The 15,728-nt window shown below is 37.7% G+C and overlaps 1 protein-coding gene across 1 annotated transcript in view; it reads left to right on the top strand.

Moving 5' to 3' along the window:
• DCP2 (decapping mRNA 2) overlaps positions 1-14,056 on the top strand; it is a 51,698-nt gene extending 37,642 nt beyond the window's left edge. The window contains exons 5-11 of the mRNA XM_080803781.1: positions 3,509-3,661; positions 3,782-3,894; positions 3,988-4,095; positions 7,091-7,226; positions 9,411-9,521; positions 11,515-11,566; positions 13,474-14,056. Coding sequence (XP_080659907.1) covers positions 3,509-3,661; positions 3,782-3,894; positions 3,988-4,095; positions 7,091-7,226; positions 9,411-9,521; positions 11,515-11,566; positions 13,474-13,637 — 837 coding nt within the window. The 3' untranslated portion in view covers positions 13,638-14,056. The remainder of the gene's footprint in view (positions 1-3,508; positions 3,662-3,781; positions 3,895-3,987; positions 4,096-7,090; positions 7,227-9,410; positions 9,522-11,514; positions 11,567-13,473) is intronic.
• Positions 14,057-15,728: the final 1,672 nt, after the last annotated feature.

The raw sequence follows: 15,728 nt of genomic DNA, 5'->3' as shown, positions 1-15,728 counted from the left end.
CCAATCTTTTTTTTTTTTTTTTTTTTAAGATTTTATTTATTTATTTGACAGAGGGAGAGAGATCACAAGTAGGCAGAGAGTCAGGCAAAGGGAGAAACAGGCTCCCCGCTGAGCAGAAAGCCCAATGCAGGGCTTGATCCTAGGACCCTGACACCATGACCTGAGCCGAAGGCAGAGGTTTAACCCACTGAGCCACCTAGGCACCCCTGAAAGTAATACGTTATCCATTAATTATATTTCAGTTAAAAAGTTTAGCCATTCTGATGGGAATGCAATGCTTTATCATTGTATTTTTATTTGCATTTTCTTGAAGTTAAATGATTTTGAGCACATTGTCATGTTCTTATTGGCCATTTGAATGTTTTCTTAATTAAGTACCCACCTGTATATTACCCATTTTTTAAAAGGTGGGTTACTTCTCTTGATACATAGGACTTTCTGATATATTGTAGATTGTACTGTTAATGTCTTCTGGTTTATGTCTTCCCTTTGATAAAGAGAAGCAGTTTCCTGTATCATTGATGTGCAAACTTTTAGGTATCTCGGTCTTTTTTTTTTTTGGTGCCGCAGTCTTAATTGTTATAGTTATAAATCTAATATCTATCAAGGTTAATATATAATCAAAAATGTTTTTAATCTCTGTCTCAAACAGTAGCGTAGACCTTTGTTTTAAGTAAAAGGAAAACTAGAGCATCTGGATTTTGCTTTAATGGAAACATCAGATAGCATATATGCATTGTGAAATAAATCCACATGATTGATCTTTTAACTACATTGTCCTATGTATATAAATGTTAAGATTTGAGGAGGTATGAAACTTCTATCATGGAGCTTCAGAATATTATTCTGGGAAAGATACATAGTTTTGCTCTGTTTGAATGTCACTGATCACCTTTAATAGACTGTTAACTATGTATACTTACAATACCAGATGTACATATAAAGAAACATAGGACAACATAGGACAAACATATAAAAAACATAGGACAATACCAGATGTAGATATAAAGAAACGTAGGACAGTTTTTTTTCCAATACCACATATGTACTTAGGTACCCAGTCTGACATTCCCAGAAGTAGGAAATAAAAATGTTTCTCATATTCTATATACCTATAGAACATTTTTCAAGTGAGTATATTCACCTAGCTTTTTTATTTTTAATGAGGAACAGGAGGTTTAGCATGCTTAGGGATTTACAGAAATGGTAACAAATGAGTTGCATATCGTGGAGGAGCTTAAATTGGGAGTCCTAGACTATACATGTCTGGGAGAAGGATAGCTATGCCTTTTTTGAGGAATGTACAAAGAGGTGCTTGAAGTGACAAAGAGGGAAGAGACAAATGAGCAGAAAAAGCTCCTGCATATCTGTACCTTTTAAGAGATTCAAGCCTGTCCATGTGTTTTAAAGATTTATTTATTTATTTGACAGAGATCACAAGTAGGCAGAGAGGCAGGGAGAGAGAGAGAGAGGGAGAGAGGAGGAGGAGGAAGCAGGCTCCCCGGTGAATGACAGCCAGATTCAGGGCTCAATCCCAGGACCCTGGGATTATGACCTGAGCCGAAGGCAGAGGCTTTAACCCACTGAGCCACCCAGGCGCCCCTGTCCATGTGTTTTAACATCTTTTGTCCCACCGAGTGGTTAAAAGATGCCTAAACCAGAGGAAAGGGGAGGAACTAGGAATGTGTAAAAGATCCACAATGGGTTCTAGCCACTGAGAATTCAAAGCCTTTTTGATTGGTGGGGTGAAGTGGGGAAGGACTTTGTCAGAGTAATACAGATGTTATTTGAAGGAGAACTTTAAGTCCAGAAGAGACCAGTGGTTTAATCAGAATAAGTGTGGTTTCTCTAGTTGAGGGAAGAGGTGAAGGTTAGATGTAACATCAGTTCCTGAGATTTATGTTCTCCCAATTCCTTCTCTTCTAGCCCTTAAGGCACTGCTGAGGGAAGGCAGTTTTAGAACCATGAGTCTGTTTCACTGGTTTTCAGGGTTTTTTTGCATTCATCTCCCCACCCTGCCAGCCCCAACACTGGGGTTGTAGCTATACTTTTGGAATCTGTGCGTTTAAGTTTTAGTACTAATCACAATTCAGTTTTCATTTTAAAAATGGTTTTTTTTTTTTTTTAAGATTTTATTTATTTGAGAGAGCGCGAGCAAGAGAGAGAGCACAAGCAGGGTGGGGAGGTGTAGAGGGAGAAGGTGAAGTAGACTCCTCACAGCAAGAAGCCCAGTGCAGGACTCTATCCCAGGACCCTGGGATCATGATCTGAGCTGAAGACAGATGTTTAACCAACTGAGGCATCCAGGAGCCCGAGAAACAGTTTTATGTGTGTAAGACAATTTTTAGTTTGTAACTTAGTGTATGTTTAGATTTGTAGATGCTATGAATAAAATCCGTATGTGGTCCCAGTATGTACTTTCCACAGACTGGGAACTGTTGCTGTATTCTAACATTTTAAGAGTTATGGACTCAATTACAATGTATGTGTGTATTGGGGGAGGGGTGACATTCCTCACACCAAAAGCGGTTGTCAGACACTGGCTGGGTATCCTACAGTTCAACTCAGTTCTGACTCTTGTCTACCTGGAAGTGTCATCAGATTCTTTAGGTTAAGGGCTCAGTCCTACAAGACTTCCCTTTACTTCAGATGACAGTTGCAATTTGTTGTCTTCTGTGCATCTAACCTATTGGAGGTTCCAAAGACACCCTCCTTGGGTTTAATTTGCTAGAGTGGCTTTCAGAACTGAGAGAAACATTTTACTTGATCACCAGTGTATTTAAAAGGATATATAATTCAGGAACACCCAGATGGAAGAGCTGCAGAGGGCAGGATATGGGGAAAGGTTGCAAAACTTCTGTGTTGTCTCCTAGTGTACCACTCTTCCAAATCTCCACATTAACCAGCCCGGAAGTCGTGCCCCCCCTCCTTGGGTTTTTATGGAGCCTTCTTTATATAGGCAGGGTTGATTAAATCATTAGCTGCTGACCATGGAGCTCAGTATCCAGACTTTCTCCCCTTCATGGAGGTGGGAGGTGGGATAGGGTTTGAAGGTGGACTGAAAATTCTAATCCTCTGATCCCTTGGCTGGTTGTCCTTGCAATCAGCCCCCCATCTTTAGGTGGAGTCCAAAAGTCACCTCAGTAACATGGCAGAAGGTACCTTGGTTGCTTTCATCGATTAGGAAATTCCAAGGGTTTTAGGAGCTTTGTATCAGAAAGGGATGAAGACCAAATAATACATACTCCTTTTTGTAAATCACCATATCACACATCTTTCTTCATTGAATAGGTGAAGAACTTGGGCTGAGATATGTAAAAGGGTTTATCCATAGTTGAACACACTTCGGAGCTAGAACTAGATCCTAGAATATTCTGATTTCTTGCCTCATGTTTTCATGCCTTTAATTGTCTGGATTTTTCTGAGTTTTTGCTTTGGAATAAATTTTAACAAACTGGAGGTCTAACAGAAACAATTGAAAATCGTCACCTAAATTTGTTATTTCCAGGTCTTTGAAGAAACTGGTTTTGACATCAAAGATTATATTTGTAAGGATGATTACATTGAACTTCGAATCAATGACCAGCTTGCTCGTTTGTACATCATTCCAGGAATTCCAAAAGACACAAAATTTAACCCAAAAACCAGAAGAGAAATTCGGGTATGTAATTTAAAGTATTTTCAGGCTGCTGGGCAGTATCCCAATTGAATGAAGTAAGAAATTGCTTTTAGAAACTCCCTGATGATAATTAACTAAATGAATTATTTTTTTGTGTCTCAGAACATTGAGTGGTTCTCCATTGAGAAATTGCCCTGCCATAGAAATGATATGACCCCGAAATCCAAACTTGGTTTGGCACCTAATAAATTTTTTATGGCCATTCCCTTTATCAGGTATGTTCCTGTTTCTTGAAAAACAATACTACTTCTGATTTTTTTTTTTTAATGTAGCCAAATTTTAAGAGTGAATTCTTAATATTTTCATAGACCATTAAGGGACTGGCTTTCGCGGAGATTTGGAGATTCCTCAGACAGTGACAATGGATTTTCCTCAGTTGGTAGCACACCAGCTAAACCCACTGTGGAAAAATTGAGGTAAAGAAATATATTCATAGAATTCCTGCATTCTGATAGTTTTTAATGCTGTAGCATTTTCCTTCTAAAGTTTACAGAGATACTAGATTCCTTTTTGTGGGTATTTTGTTACTGGTCTTAGAGATAATAGAAATTTTTTTTAAGGGTTTTTGATGAGATGAAAAAGGTTAATTGGAGTTTGAAGGGAGCTTCAGGCACATTTTAAAATAGCATACACAAGAGGGTACCAACTTTTTAGATGGGGAGATAGAACATGGAAGGAAAAAAATTCTGCCTCTGTGTATGTTGCTATTCTCCTCATAGCCTACTTCAGAGACAGTTGAGTCTCTGAAGATCGTTGAATGGAGGATATATTGAAGTCTGTTTTTGTATAGGGGTGATGAGGAATACTGATGTATAATTTGTTCAGAAACTTGAATTGTGAAGACTTGGGCTTGCTGCTTTTCTTTCCCTAACAAAGACTGTTTGTTGTATTATAAAAAGTGACTGTTACATGGACAGGAACCACAAAGAACATTTTCTTGGTTGGAACTTAATTATATCCAGATTATAATTACAGAGTAGGCTGAGTAAATAATTTTTTTTTTAATTTTTTTTTTTTTAATTTATTTGACAGAGGTTACAAGTAGGCAGAGAGGCAGGCAGAGAGAGAGAGGAGGAAGCAGGCTCTCTGCTGAGCAGAAAGCCCGATGTGGGGCTCGATCCCAGGACCCTGGGATCATGACCTGAGCCGAAGGCAGAGGCTTTAACCCACTGAGCCACCCAGGCGCCCCGGCTGAGTAAATAATTTTGTTAAATAAGCATATATATTTGTAATAAGCTTGCTAGAACTTTTATATGTTAAGTTCAGAGAGAATTGCGTTATACATTTTCTTTAATTAAATGTTCTGATTCTATCTGAGGGCTTCAGAAATTAAGGAACAAACCACATCTATAGTCAGTATTTTTTTAAATACATAGGGAATATTTCATCTTGGTTGGGTTTTATGAGGACAGGAGCTTAGACTATGCCTCGAGAGTCATTTCTGCCTTTCAGAACCTGCGATTATAATCCCCAAATGATATACTATTAGACATAAGTGAAACAGTATAGGAAAAGTAGATAGGAGTGTAGCTAAGATTTAGAAGAAACATACTACTCAAAAGTTACAAAATAGTGACAGTGTTTGGAAAACAGTGGTATTTGGTGTTTGGGAGACTGTCCATCATAGCAAGTGAGGTGACTCCCATATCTTTTAGTCCTAGGCTTTGTGGTCCTGCAGAGTGGAGTAAGGGTGTTATGAAGCAACTCTAAGCAAATTTCAGGTTTCTTAGGCAGGATGGTGTGTTCTTAGCATATAGACTAATGTCTGTGATGATGTGTTAGAGGAAATACCTGAATTTTGTCTCAAAAAAGTAGGCATGCTGCAATTTTATTGTTATTTTTATTTTTTTTTTTAAAGATTTTATTTATTCTTGGGATGCCTGGGTGGCTCAGTTGGTTAAGCAGCTGCCTTCGGCTCAGGTCATGATCCCAGCATCCTGGGATCGAGTCCCACATCGGGCTCCTTGCTCGGCGGGGAGCCTTCTTCTCCCTCTGCCTCTGCCTACCACTCTGTCTGCCTGTGCTCGCTCGCTCGCTCTCTCTAACAAATAAATAAATTTAAAAAAAAAAAAAGATTTTATTTATTCATTTGATAGAGATCACAAGTATACAGAGAGGCAGGCAGAGAGAGAAGGGGAGGCAGGCTCCCTGCCGAACAGAGAGCCCGACACGGGGCTCGATCCCAGGATCCTGGGATCATGACCCGAGCGAAAGGCAGAGGCTTTAACCCACTGAGCCACCCAGGCGCCCCTTATTTTTATTTTTAAATGGGAAAGGAGAATTGTGAAATATTCAGAAACAATCACTGTAGTACAGTTCTTTGGATCAGTGACCCTGGACTGTTATTATACATGTAAGTGGTACTATAAAATGGTATCTCTTGGGGCACCTGGGTGGCTCAGTGGGTTAAGCCTCTGCCTTTGGCCTAGGTCATGATCTCAGGATCTTGGGATCGAGCCCCGCATCAGGATCTCTGCTCAGCAGGGAGCCTGCTTCCCCCCTCTCTCTCTGCCTGCCTCTCTGCCTACTTGTGATCTCTCTGTCAAATAAATAAATAAAATCTTTTTAAAAAAATGGTATCTCTTTATTACAGACTACTGTGTGAATACATCATTTTACAATCAGATTCTTTAACATAAGAATTTGAGACCAGACCTTTATTTAATTTGCTCATCTATTGTCTTGGGCCCCTTAATTTTTTTGCTTTAGAATATAGCTTAAATTTCAGATCCCCTTCTATCATAGAAGACTTGCAACGGACCTGTGCAGTATCAGATTCCACACTTTAAATATTCTGATTGAGAATGAGTTGTCTCTCCTAATAAGAAAGAACATCCACTTACATTTGTTTGTTTCAACTAAATTTAGAATTATTTTCTTCAGGTTTTTAAAAGGTATAATCACTTTTTTTTTTTTTTTAAAGATTTTATTTATTTGACAGACAGAGATCACAAGTAGGCAGAGAGGCAGGTGGAGAGAGAGGAGGGAAACAGGCTCCCTGCTGAGCAGAGATCCCGGCGTGGGGCTCAATCCCAGGACCCTGGGATCATGACCTGAGCTGCAGGCAGAGGCTTTAACCCACTGAGCCACCCAGGCGCCCCTAAAAGGTATAATCACTCATAGGGAGGAGGTAATATGGATAATTTAGGGAAGTTTGGGATTAAATGTAGGACTATTAATTCGTTCAAGAAATAGTGAACACCAGTCACTCTGCTAGGTGCCGGGGACAAAGCAGTAGGTTAAGTAGGTAAGAATCCCTGCCCTTAGGGAACTTGCATTCCACTGCAGAGAGGTAGATAGTAAATAAGAAAGTAAGGTTGGTGATCTGTAAGATAAATTGTCAAGGTGTTAGAAGAATTTTAAGTGAAAATTTTGTGATACGGTTTTTATTTTTTTTAAATCTTGGTGTAGTCGAACCAAATTCCGCCACAGTCAGCAGTTATTTCCTGAAGGTTCTCCTGGTGACCAGTGGATAAAGCACAGGCAACCACTGCAGCAAAAGCCATATAATAATCATTCTGAAATGTCTGACCTTTTAAAAGCAAAGGTGAGTGATAATACATTTAAAGAGATTTTCATAAATTTAGATTTGACTTCGAAATGTATCTGAATTGAAGAATTGCAGATTAACAGTTACAGAACTTTGAATTGTTGATCTAAGACTTTTGTGTTCCCGACCTGTGATTAGAAGCGCAGCAGAGACTTCTTAACCTTTACAGTTTTGGTATAAATACAGTATAGTAAGTAATAAAAATTAGCATCTGACTTTGGTATATATGCTATCAATGAAAGGTTTATTATTGTGTTGTATTCTCGTGCGTGATTATACCACACTTTATCAGTTCTACTCTTAATGGACATTTTGGTTTCCAGTTTTGGGCTTTTGCAAACAATGTTGCTATGGATATTTCCGTACATATATTTTGATGAGTATTTTGTGTATAGATAATGAATAGAATTTCTTGATCACTGGATATGCCTGTTCTCAAGTTATCCCCAACTGAATATATGAGAGCTCCACTTGTTGCACATCCTTACTAATTCTTGGCAGTCTCTGTCTTTATCATTTTAGCCATCCACTATGGTGGATGTGCCACTCTTCTTTGTTTGCATTCTTTTAAAAAATATTCTGGGGTCATCAAAATTAAAAACTTTTTTACATCAGAGGACACTCAATGAAAAGATAAACCCACAGAATGAGAGAATATTTGCAAATCACCTATCTGATGTTAGATTAACATCCAGACTCCTCTAACTCAACAGCAAAAGACTCCAATTAGTGCTCACTTTAACAACACATATCCTAAAATTGGAACGATACAGAGAAGATTAGCATGACCTCTGCGTGAGGATGACACGCAAATTTATGAAAAAACCCCAATTAAAAAATGAGCAAACAACATGAATAGGCATATCTCCAAAGCACATATGCAAATGGCCAATAAACACATGAAAAGAATCTCAGCATCATTAGTCTTTAGAGAAATGCAAATCAAAACCACTCTGAGATACCACTTCATATCCATTAGGATAGCTATAGAAATAATAAAAAAGTAAAACAGCAAGTGTTGATAAGAATGTGGAGAAATTAGAATTCCCCTGCATTTTCGGTGGGCATGTAAATGATACAGCTGCCATGGAAGATAGTTTGGTGGTGCCTTAAAAGGTTAAATACAGAATTACCATATGATCCAGCAATTCCACTTGCTGGGTATATACCTCACAAAACTCAAATCAAGGACTCAACCAGGTAACTTGTGTACCCGTGTTCATAGTGGCATTATTCACAATAGGCAAAAGATGGTAACAGCCCACATGTCTGTCAACAGATGAACAGATTGACAGAATATACGTACAGGTATAATAGTCGTAAAAAGGAATGAAATCATGACACATACATACTACAACATGGTCATTGCAACTTAGGCACATGCTGCATGAGGTAAGTCACACACCATGGACAAATATATACCATTCTGTTTATATTTGGTACCTAATAGACAAATTTATAGATACAAATTACCAAAGCGAGGGATGGGGGAATACAGTTACTTAATGGGTATAAAGTTTCTGTCTGGGTTGATGAAATAAGTTCTGGAGATGGATACTGGTGATGGTTGCACAACATTGTAACTATACTTACTGCCACTGAATCGTACATTTAAAAGTAGTTATAGAGGTAAACTTTATATTTCTTATACCACACTACAAAATACCAGGAAGAGCAGAATGAATGGAATTGGATTAAAAGCATGTGGTAATGTGAGTTTCTGTCAACGTATTTCCTTACTATTTAAAAAATAATTTTTTAAATTGGAGTATAGCTGACAATGTTACATTAGTTTCAGGTGTACAACGTAGTGATTCATCATCTGTTACCACAGGTGTAGCTCCCATCTGTCAGCATAAAACCACTGTATAACGAATGCTATTACAATGTGATTGACTGTATTTCCTATGCTGTGCCTTTTATTCTTGTGACTTACTCATTCCATAACTAGAAACCTGTATCTCCCACTCCCCTTTACCTTTGTGCATCCCCCTTTTGGCAAGCATCAGTTTGATACTGATATTGATATGATGTGGTTCCCCAGTGTTTTAGGAAAATATGGGGGGAGGACTTTGCTAAACTCTTATTCAACCACCTAAACATAATCTTGGGGGTATATGCTTTTGTCCTGTTACATTATAGTGTAGGTTTACACTTTATTTCTTCTCATTGGAAAAACAGAATCAAAGTATGAGGGGGAATGGCAGAAAACAGTATCAGGATTCACCTAATCAAAAGAAAAGAACAAACGGGGTCCACAGCCAGCCAGCCAAGCATCAGAATCCCTTGATGGTAAGACTTCTAGCTCTAAATCTAAGAAGGCAGTTCACCCTGTTTTAGGAGTGGAGCAAGGGCATTGTCAAAGCACATGGAACTGATATATTGGTAAGATTGTATGGAGTGAAATTGTGCATTATTTGCTCACTTAAAATCTCTGGCTCTCTGTTACAGGTTTGTCACATTGATTCAATTGCACAGCTGGTTTTTGCTTTTTTATTTTTTTAAAATATTTTAAAATATTTTATATTTATGTTATATAAATATATTATATAAATATTATATAATATATAATTTACATATAAATTATATATATTTATATTTATATTTAAATATTTTTAAATATTTTAATTTTTTAAAAATATTTTTTAATACTGTGAAAACTGTGTAGTCAACCCTCCTTTCTAGAAGGAGCAAGTCCTTGACACTTTTTCTGTATAGGGTCTGTATTGTTTTACTTAAGTTGAAAGTTGGGAAGAACATCACAGTATATTTTTTTCCTTTCAAGTTGATAGAATTTAGAAAATTAAAAATAAAACCAGTGCCATAGCCCTTAGACTAGGCCTGCAGACAGATAACTGTGAGCATTTTAAGCATTGACTTTCACTCTTAGTCTGTGCTCTAGAAAGTAGCAATTCATAACTAATGGGTCTCCATTGCTTACCTTTTCTGTAAGTCCTGATGAATTCTCTTGTAGTTTCACCTACTTTTCTTTTTTTAATGGTGGGTGATAATAGTAGTTTTAAGGTTTTAGCAAAAAGTTTTTACCTCAATTTCTGTTTGCTGTTTACTTAACTTGGGGTATATTGATTCCATGGGCAAACACATGTTAAAGATCAGTTTACTGTTAGATTACTTGCCTTTTACTATTATACTTCTTTCCTGTCAGATTAGCACAGATAAAAAGAGCCATTTGTATATTGTTGAGTGTTTTGGCAACACTTAAAAATAACTAATTGGTACAATCTTCCAGAGAGTAGCTTGACTATATGGAAAGCCCGAAAAGAATTTTTTTTTTTAAAGATTTTATTTATTTATTTGACAGAGAGAGAGATCACAAGCAGGCAGAGAGGCAGAGAGAGAGGGGGAAGCAGGCTCCCCGCGGAGCAGAGAGCCCGATGTGGGGCTCGATCCCAGGACCCTGAGATCACGACCTGAGTCGAAGGCAGAGGCTTAACCCACTTAGCCACCCAGGTGCCCCTAAAAAGGTTCTCAAATTGTTTCCCTAGAAGAGAGTTTTAAAGAATGTTCATTCTATTACTCTTTTGATAATGAAAATATGGAAACAATCTAGATACCCCAAAATAACATTTTAAATGCAGTATCATATATCTATGCAATGGACTACCATGTAGTCATTAATAATGATGGCATAGATTTATATTTATTGAAAAAAATATGTTCACAGTATTTTACATTTAAAAAGTAGATTGGGGTGCCTGGATGGCTCAGTCAGTTAAGCATCCAACTCTTGATTTCGGCCCAGGACATGATCTCAGGATTGTGGGATTGAGCCCCATGTTGGGCTCCGTGCTCAGTGGGGAGTCTCCTAGAGTTTCTCTCCCTCTCCCCCTTACCCCACTTGTACATGCTTATACTTTTTCTCTCTCTCTAAAATAAATGTTAAAAAAAAAAAGTAGATTATAGCATAGTCCTATGTACTGAATAATTCCACTGAATTTTTAGTAATTATATGAAAGTTCACAGTATCATCATAGAGAAAAAACTACAAAGATACACGAAATGTTAATAATTATCTCTGGGTTGAGAAATTTAATGAGTAATTTTCTTTTTCTGGTGTTTCTATATTGTACATGTAATCAAGAACTAAAAAAAGTTTTAGGCTTAAAATAAAAAATAAATATAGCAGTGTAAGACCGGGGATGGTGCTTATGTTACTGGTTGAATCTTCTTCCTGAAAACTTGATCATACATCTCTTCATTTATAGTGAGTAGAATAACTGCAGCTGTTGTATGTGTGTTTGTGTGTGTGTGTTTTTTTAAATAGAAATGTGAAAAAAGACTTCATCCACGAAAACTTCAGGATAATTTCGAAACAGGCAAGTCATTTTCTTTTTAAAACCTCTGGTGGGATTTGATTTGGTTTTCCCCTAACCTTGATTTTAGTTGAGGTATGGTGGACTGTGATAGACAAGCAGTAAGACTTGCACATGTTTGTAGAGAGTTCGTATATGTGGTCACGTTCTCTAAGTATGAAACTTGCTAAAATGACCTTAAATGATCAAGAGGAAATGATTTTTCCTTTCAGTGTGCTGCTTTTGTGTGTGAATGTCAAACCTTGGTGCTATGTGTGAACATTGTAAGTCAATAAATATTGGTGAGAGGGGAGTAGAACCAAGTATTGTAAAGGTGAGGAGACCTCATTGTCACATACATATATGAGTACTAACTTCAGAAGGGCAACATTCCCCACTTTTCAGGAGGCAGTGAGCAGCTTTTTAAGCAGGTACTAGAGATAGCTTTTATTAATCAGTTACAAAAAGTAGGTTTGTGACCTGATTTGGAAAGTAATGGTGATGAATGTAGAAAGTTCTTCGGTAATACTGATTTAATAGATGTCATTTTTAAGTACGGTAGACTTTTCTTATGTGCTCTTTTGAATTGTGTGAAATCCCTGTGCAGTAGATATACATTTATTCACCATTTAAATTTAAGCCTTTCATGCAGAAAAGTCTGAAGAAATAGGAAGCATTATAATCATATTTTCTTGCAGTACTGTTTATAGTTTAAGCAGGATAAATGCTATTTTAAAAGATGCTTTGGGGGGGGCCAAAAAAAAAGAAAAGATGCTTTAAACCTATTTTGGAAAATTAAGGTTAACTATGAAGTCATAAGAACTGTCAGTCATTTGGTATATATACGTATGGGGGTAGAAGTCCCCTTAATAAGATTTTTCTGGCCATGTTGTCTGGTGGGGATATGATAGGCTGATAGTTTAATTAACATAAGCTCAGAAATGACTTACTTTACAAAATCTTTAAAAAGCCCGTATATTCAGGGAGAAGGTATATTGTAACTTCATATACCTAGCTTAGTTGGGGATGGTATGGACATACAAAATTTGTCTTGAAAAGGAAGTATAAAAAGATTTTTGTCTTGGGAAACCTCATTTGAGATTTTCTTTGTGCCGCAGCCTTTTTTTTTTTAAAGATTTTATTTATTTATTGGAGAGAGAGAGAGCATGCACAGGCCCAGGGAAGGGCAGAGGGAAAGGGAGAAGCAGGCTACTTGCTTGCAGGGAGCCCCATGTGGGACTCGATCCCAGGATCCTGAGATCATGACCTGGGCCAAGGGCAGACGCTTGACCAACTGAACCTCCCAGGTGCCCATACCTCAGCTTCTTGATGTCTGCTTCCGATCCATTTTCCTGGTCAGGTCTCCTCTACCTTTAAAACAAAAAACAAAAACAACCCCTGATAAATTGGGAGTTTTGTTGGACTGTGATTTTGAAAATGTGGATTTTTCCTTAGGTTAATATATTCCCTAAAGATTTGGTAAGCTCCATCTTTATTTTTCTAGAATTGGACTCTTTGTAAATCTTAGATTACAGTTGTAATCTTTACCGTGCTTTCCTTTTTTTTCCTTTTTACAGTGCTTACATTTTGATCTTTGTTAGAAAGCTTCCTTTATGTTGGCACAGAAAACAAATATGGGAGTAGGAAAAAAAGTGTGCCCATTTTTTGAAAGCATGTGAATATTAAGGGTCTTAAAGGCTGAGATTAAGATTTTGAATGAATGTGTGGAAATTGACAATCCTAGATTAGAAAATCTGTTGAGCCCCAGTTTAGGGAAGGGAAAGTATCTTGGTGGTTCTGCTTAGGTTAGATTTAGAATGTGATGAGGAAAGATATATTCTGTACGTGCATTCCTTTATAACAAAAGGTGGGTGGGGCATTATTTGAGTTCTTACTAAGTTATTGAGTTTGTTTGTTTGTTTATTAAACAGATGCTGTATATGACTTGCCTTGCTCCGGTGAAGACCAGTTGCTAGAACATGCCGAGGGACAGTCTGTGGCGTGTAATGGTCATTGCAAGTTCCCCTTTTCATCCAGAGCCTTTTTGAGTTTTAAGTTTGACCATAATGCTATAATGAAAATCTTGGACCTTTGATAGCAGCAGCTGTGTTGTGGAAGTCCCAGGATCAGAAACCTGTTGCATTTGAGTGGGTGTCTCTTTGAGCCTTACCTTTCTCAGGTGTTTTAAAGAAATGCAGGGAGGCAATGATGTTTCTGAAGATAACATTCTCTGCAGAAGAGAGAGTAGAAAGAAACATGAGTTTGCACTGTAAATGCAGTTATAACCTTTTATACAGATATACCTTTTCAGTGTTTGGCTAACGAATTTAAGTTGCTTTTTATGAGAGCATTTTTTTCTGTGTGATTGTGGTTTTTATTTCGTGTTCTGGTCAAAAAATAGTGCTTGAGTCATCATCAGGTAGACAAGTTAAAGGGAATGCTTCATCTAGCCATGACAGTGATTGCAACAAGAGTTTCCTTATGTTGACATTTTTAAAAGAAATTAGAATTCACAAATATTAAATGAATGCAAGAGCTAAAATTGTCACAGAAGTCAAGATGGCAGGTCGTCTGCTTTGGTGGCATTTTGCTCATTTCTCTGCCTCTAACCACTGAGGTTCTCTAATCCTCCTGTGCTGGGAGATTTGTTGAAAGGTTTTATTTAGAGCCAGCATCTACTATGTAATGTTCATGTTAAAAATGAACACAGCACTTCATTACAGGACAAAGTCCTCAGCCCGGAGGGGGTCTGAGTTGGTTGGGTAGGGAGTGGATGTTCTGACTGGGAGTCGAGAGCCTTGTGCAGTCAGCGAACCGGGGAGAGAGGAGCGGGGAGCCTTGAGGTGGGGACCCGGCAACTGCTTTGGTGGCAACTGCTTTGGTCTTGTCTTCACTGTCCTGCCGCCAACTCTTCAGTATTGTACAATGGTTTCGTTCCTGTGAAAATTTTATTCTCTATTACAGTTGTGTAAATATGAATGGAATGAATACTGACATTATTAGGTTTTACATTGCATCTCGGTGTTGATCTCTGGAAACTAATGTTGTATTAGGTTCCAGTTTGCGGTAGTAGCAGAAACTGACATGCCTTTAGGAGCATGCTGAAGCCCCTTGATGATGGAGCAAGAAGGGAAGGGGTATGCGGCTCACCCAGGTACAAGTAAAGCATTTCACTTGCGGATGATCAGAACAAGAAGGTAACATATGTAACTCACTTCTAGGACTGTATTTTGCTCCTTCAGGCTTCTTTTAATAAAGATGGCAATGCCCGTTTTAAGAATTTCAGCTCTAATTGAGGACAATCACCAGGACTTTAAGGGGGCTTTAGTGTTTGGACTGCTTCTGACCTCGTTGAAGGTATTTCTTTTGGCAGGGGGTGATGTGTGAGCATATGCGTGCGTGTGCATCTGCCATGTGGGTTTTAAAAATCTTTTTTTACATGTGGTATCCACAGAATATATCTCTGCTTGTAAATTTTATTGTAGAAGTCTTTATTCTGTATAGATAGCCTATTTAATAGGGGTTCTATTTGACCCAGTGGGACTTTCAGAAGAAGTACTATTGTAAGGAACTCACTTGGTATTTCTTTGCTTTAGCTTTTAAATGGCTTGATTTTTAAAGGAGAAATTCTATTTATTAATAAAAGTGTCATCCTCTTGGTGCTAAGCAGGAGAATTCATGATTATAGCAGTATGTTTAAAATTAGGTTATCCATAATCCTGCATCTTTTAATGTGACAAACTTGTGAATCCTTCTGTGACCTTTTTTAAAATGCATTGTAGGATTGCTTTTGGAAGCTCTTACTGTTCTTTCCAGAAATACAGCTGCTTTGCTTGGGTCTCCTTGAGCCATATTTGTAGTTGGTCTCAGCATTCCAGATTTCTAATTAAATTGTTAAGGGAGTGAAAACTTAGTTTGCCTAGCAGGTAAATCATTATCACTCATTTAATGTCATCTGGCAAACATAATTTTTCGTGATTTCGTGTGTGTGTGTGTGTGTGTGTGTGTGTGTGTGTGTTGTTTTTGGTTTTTTGAGTATTTTAGTCAGTCTTTCTCGTGCCTCGAGTTGGGTTTTTCAGCTCTTATTACAAAAGCAAAAGAGATTAGAGTTAGTTACCAGAAGTATGTGTCTTCTAAAGGTGTTGAGCCTTTTCAAGAACCAACAGATTATCGCTTTTCAATTACA

This window comes from Martes martes, assembly GCF_963455335.1.
Source record: "Martes martes genome assembly, chromosome: 5".
Classification (NCBI taxonomy): domain Eukaryota; kingdom Metazoa; phylum Chordata; class Mammalia; order Carnivora; family Mustelidae; genus Martes; species Martes martes.
The sequence above is the reverse complement of the archived record's forward strand: the minus strand, read 5'-3'. Positions and strand labels throughout refer to the sequence as shown.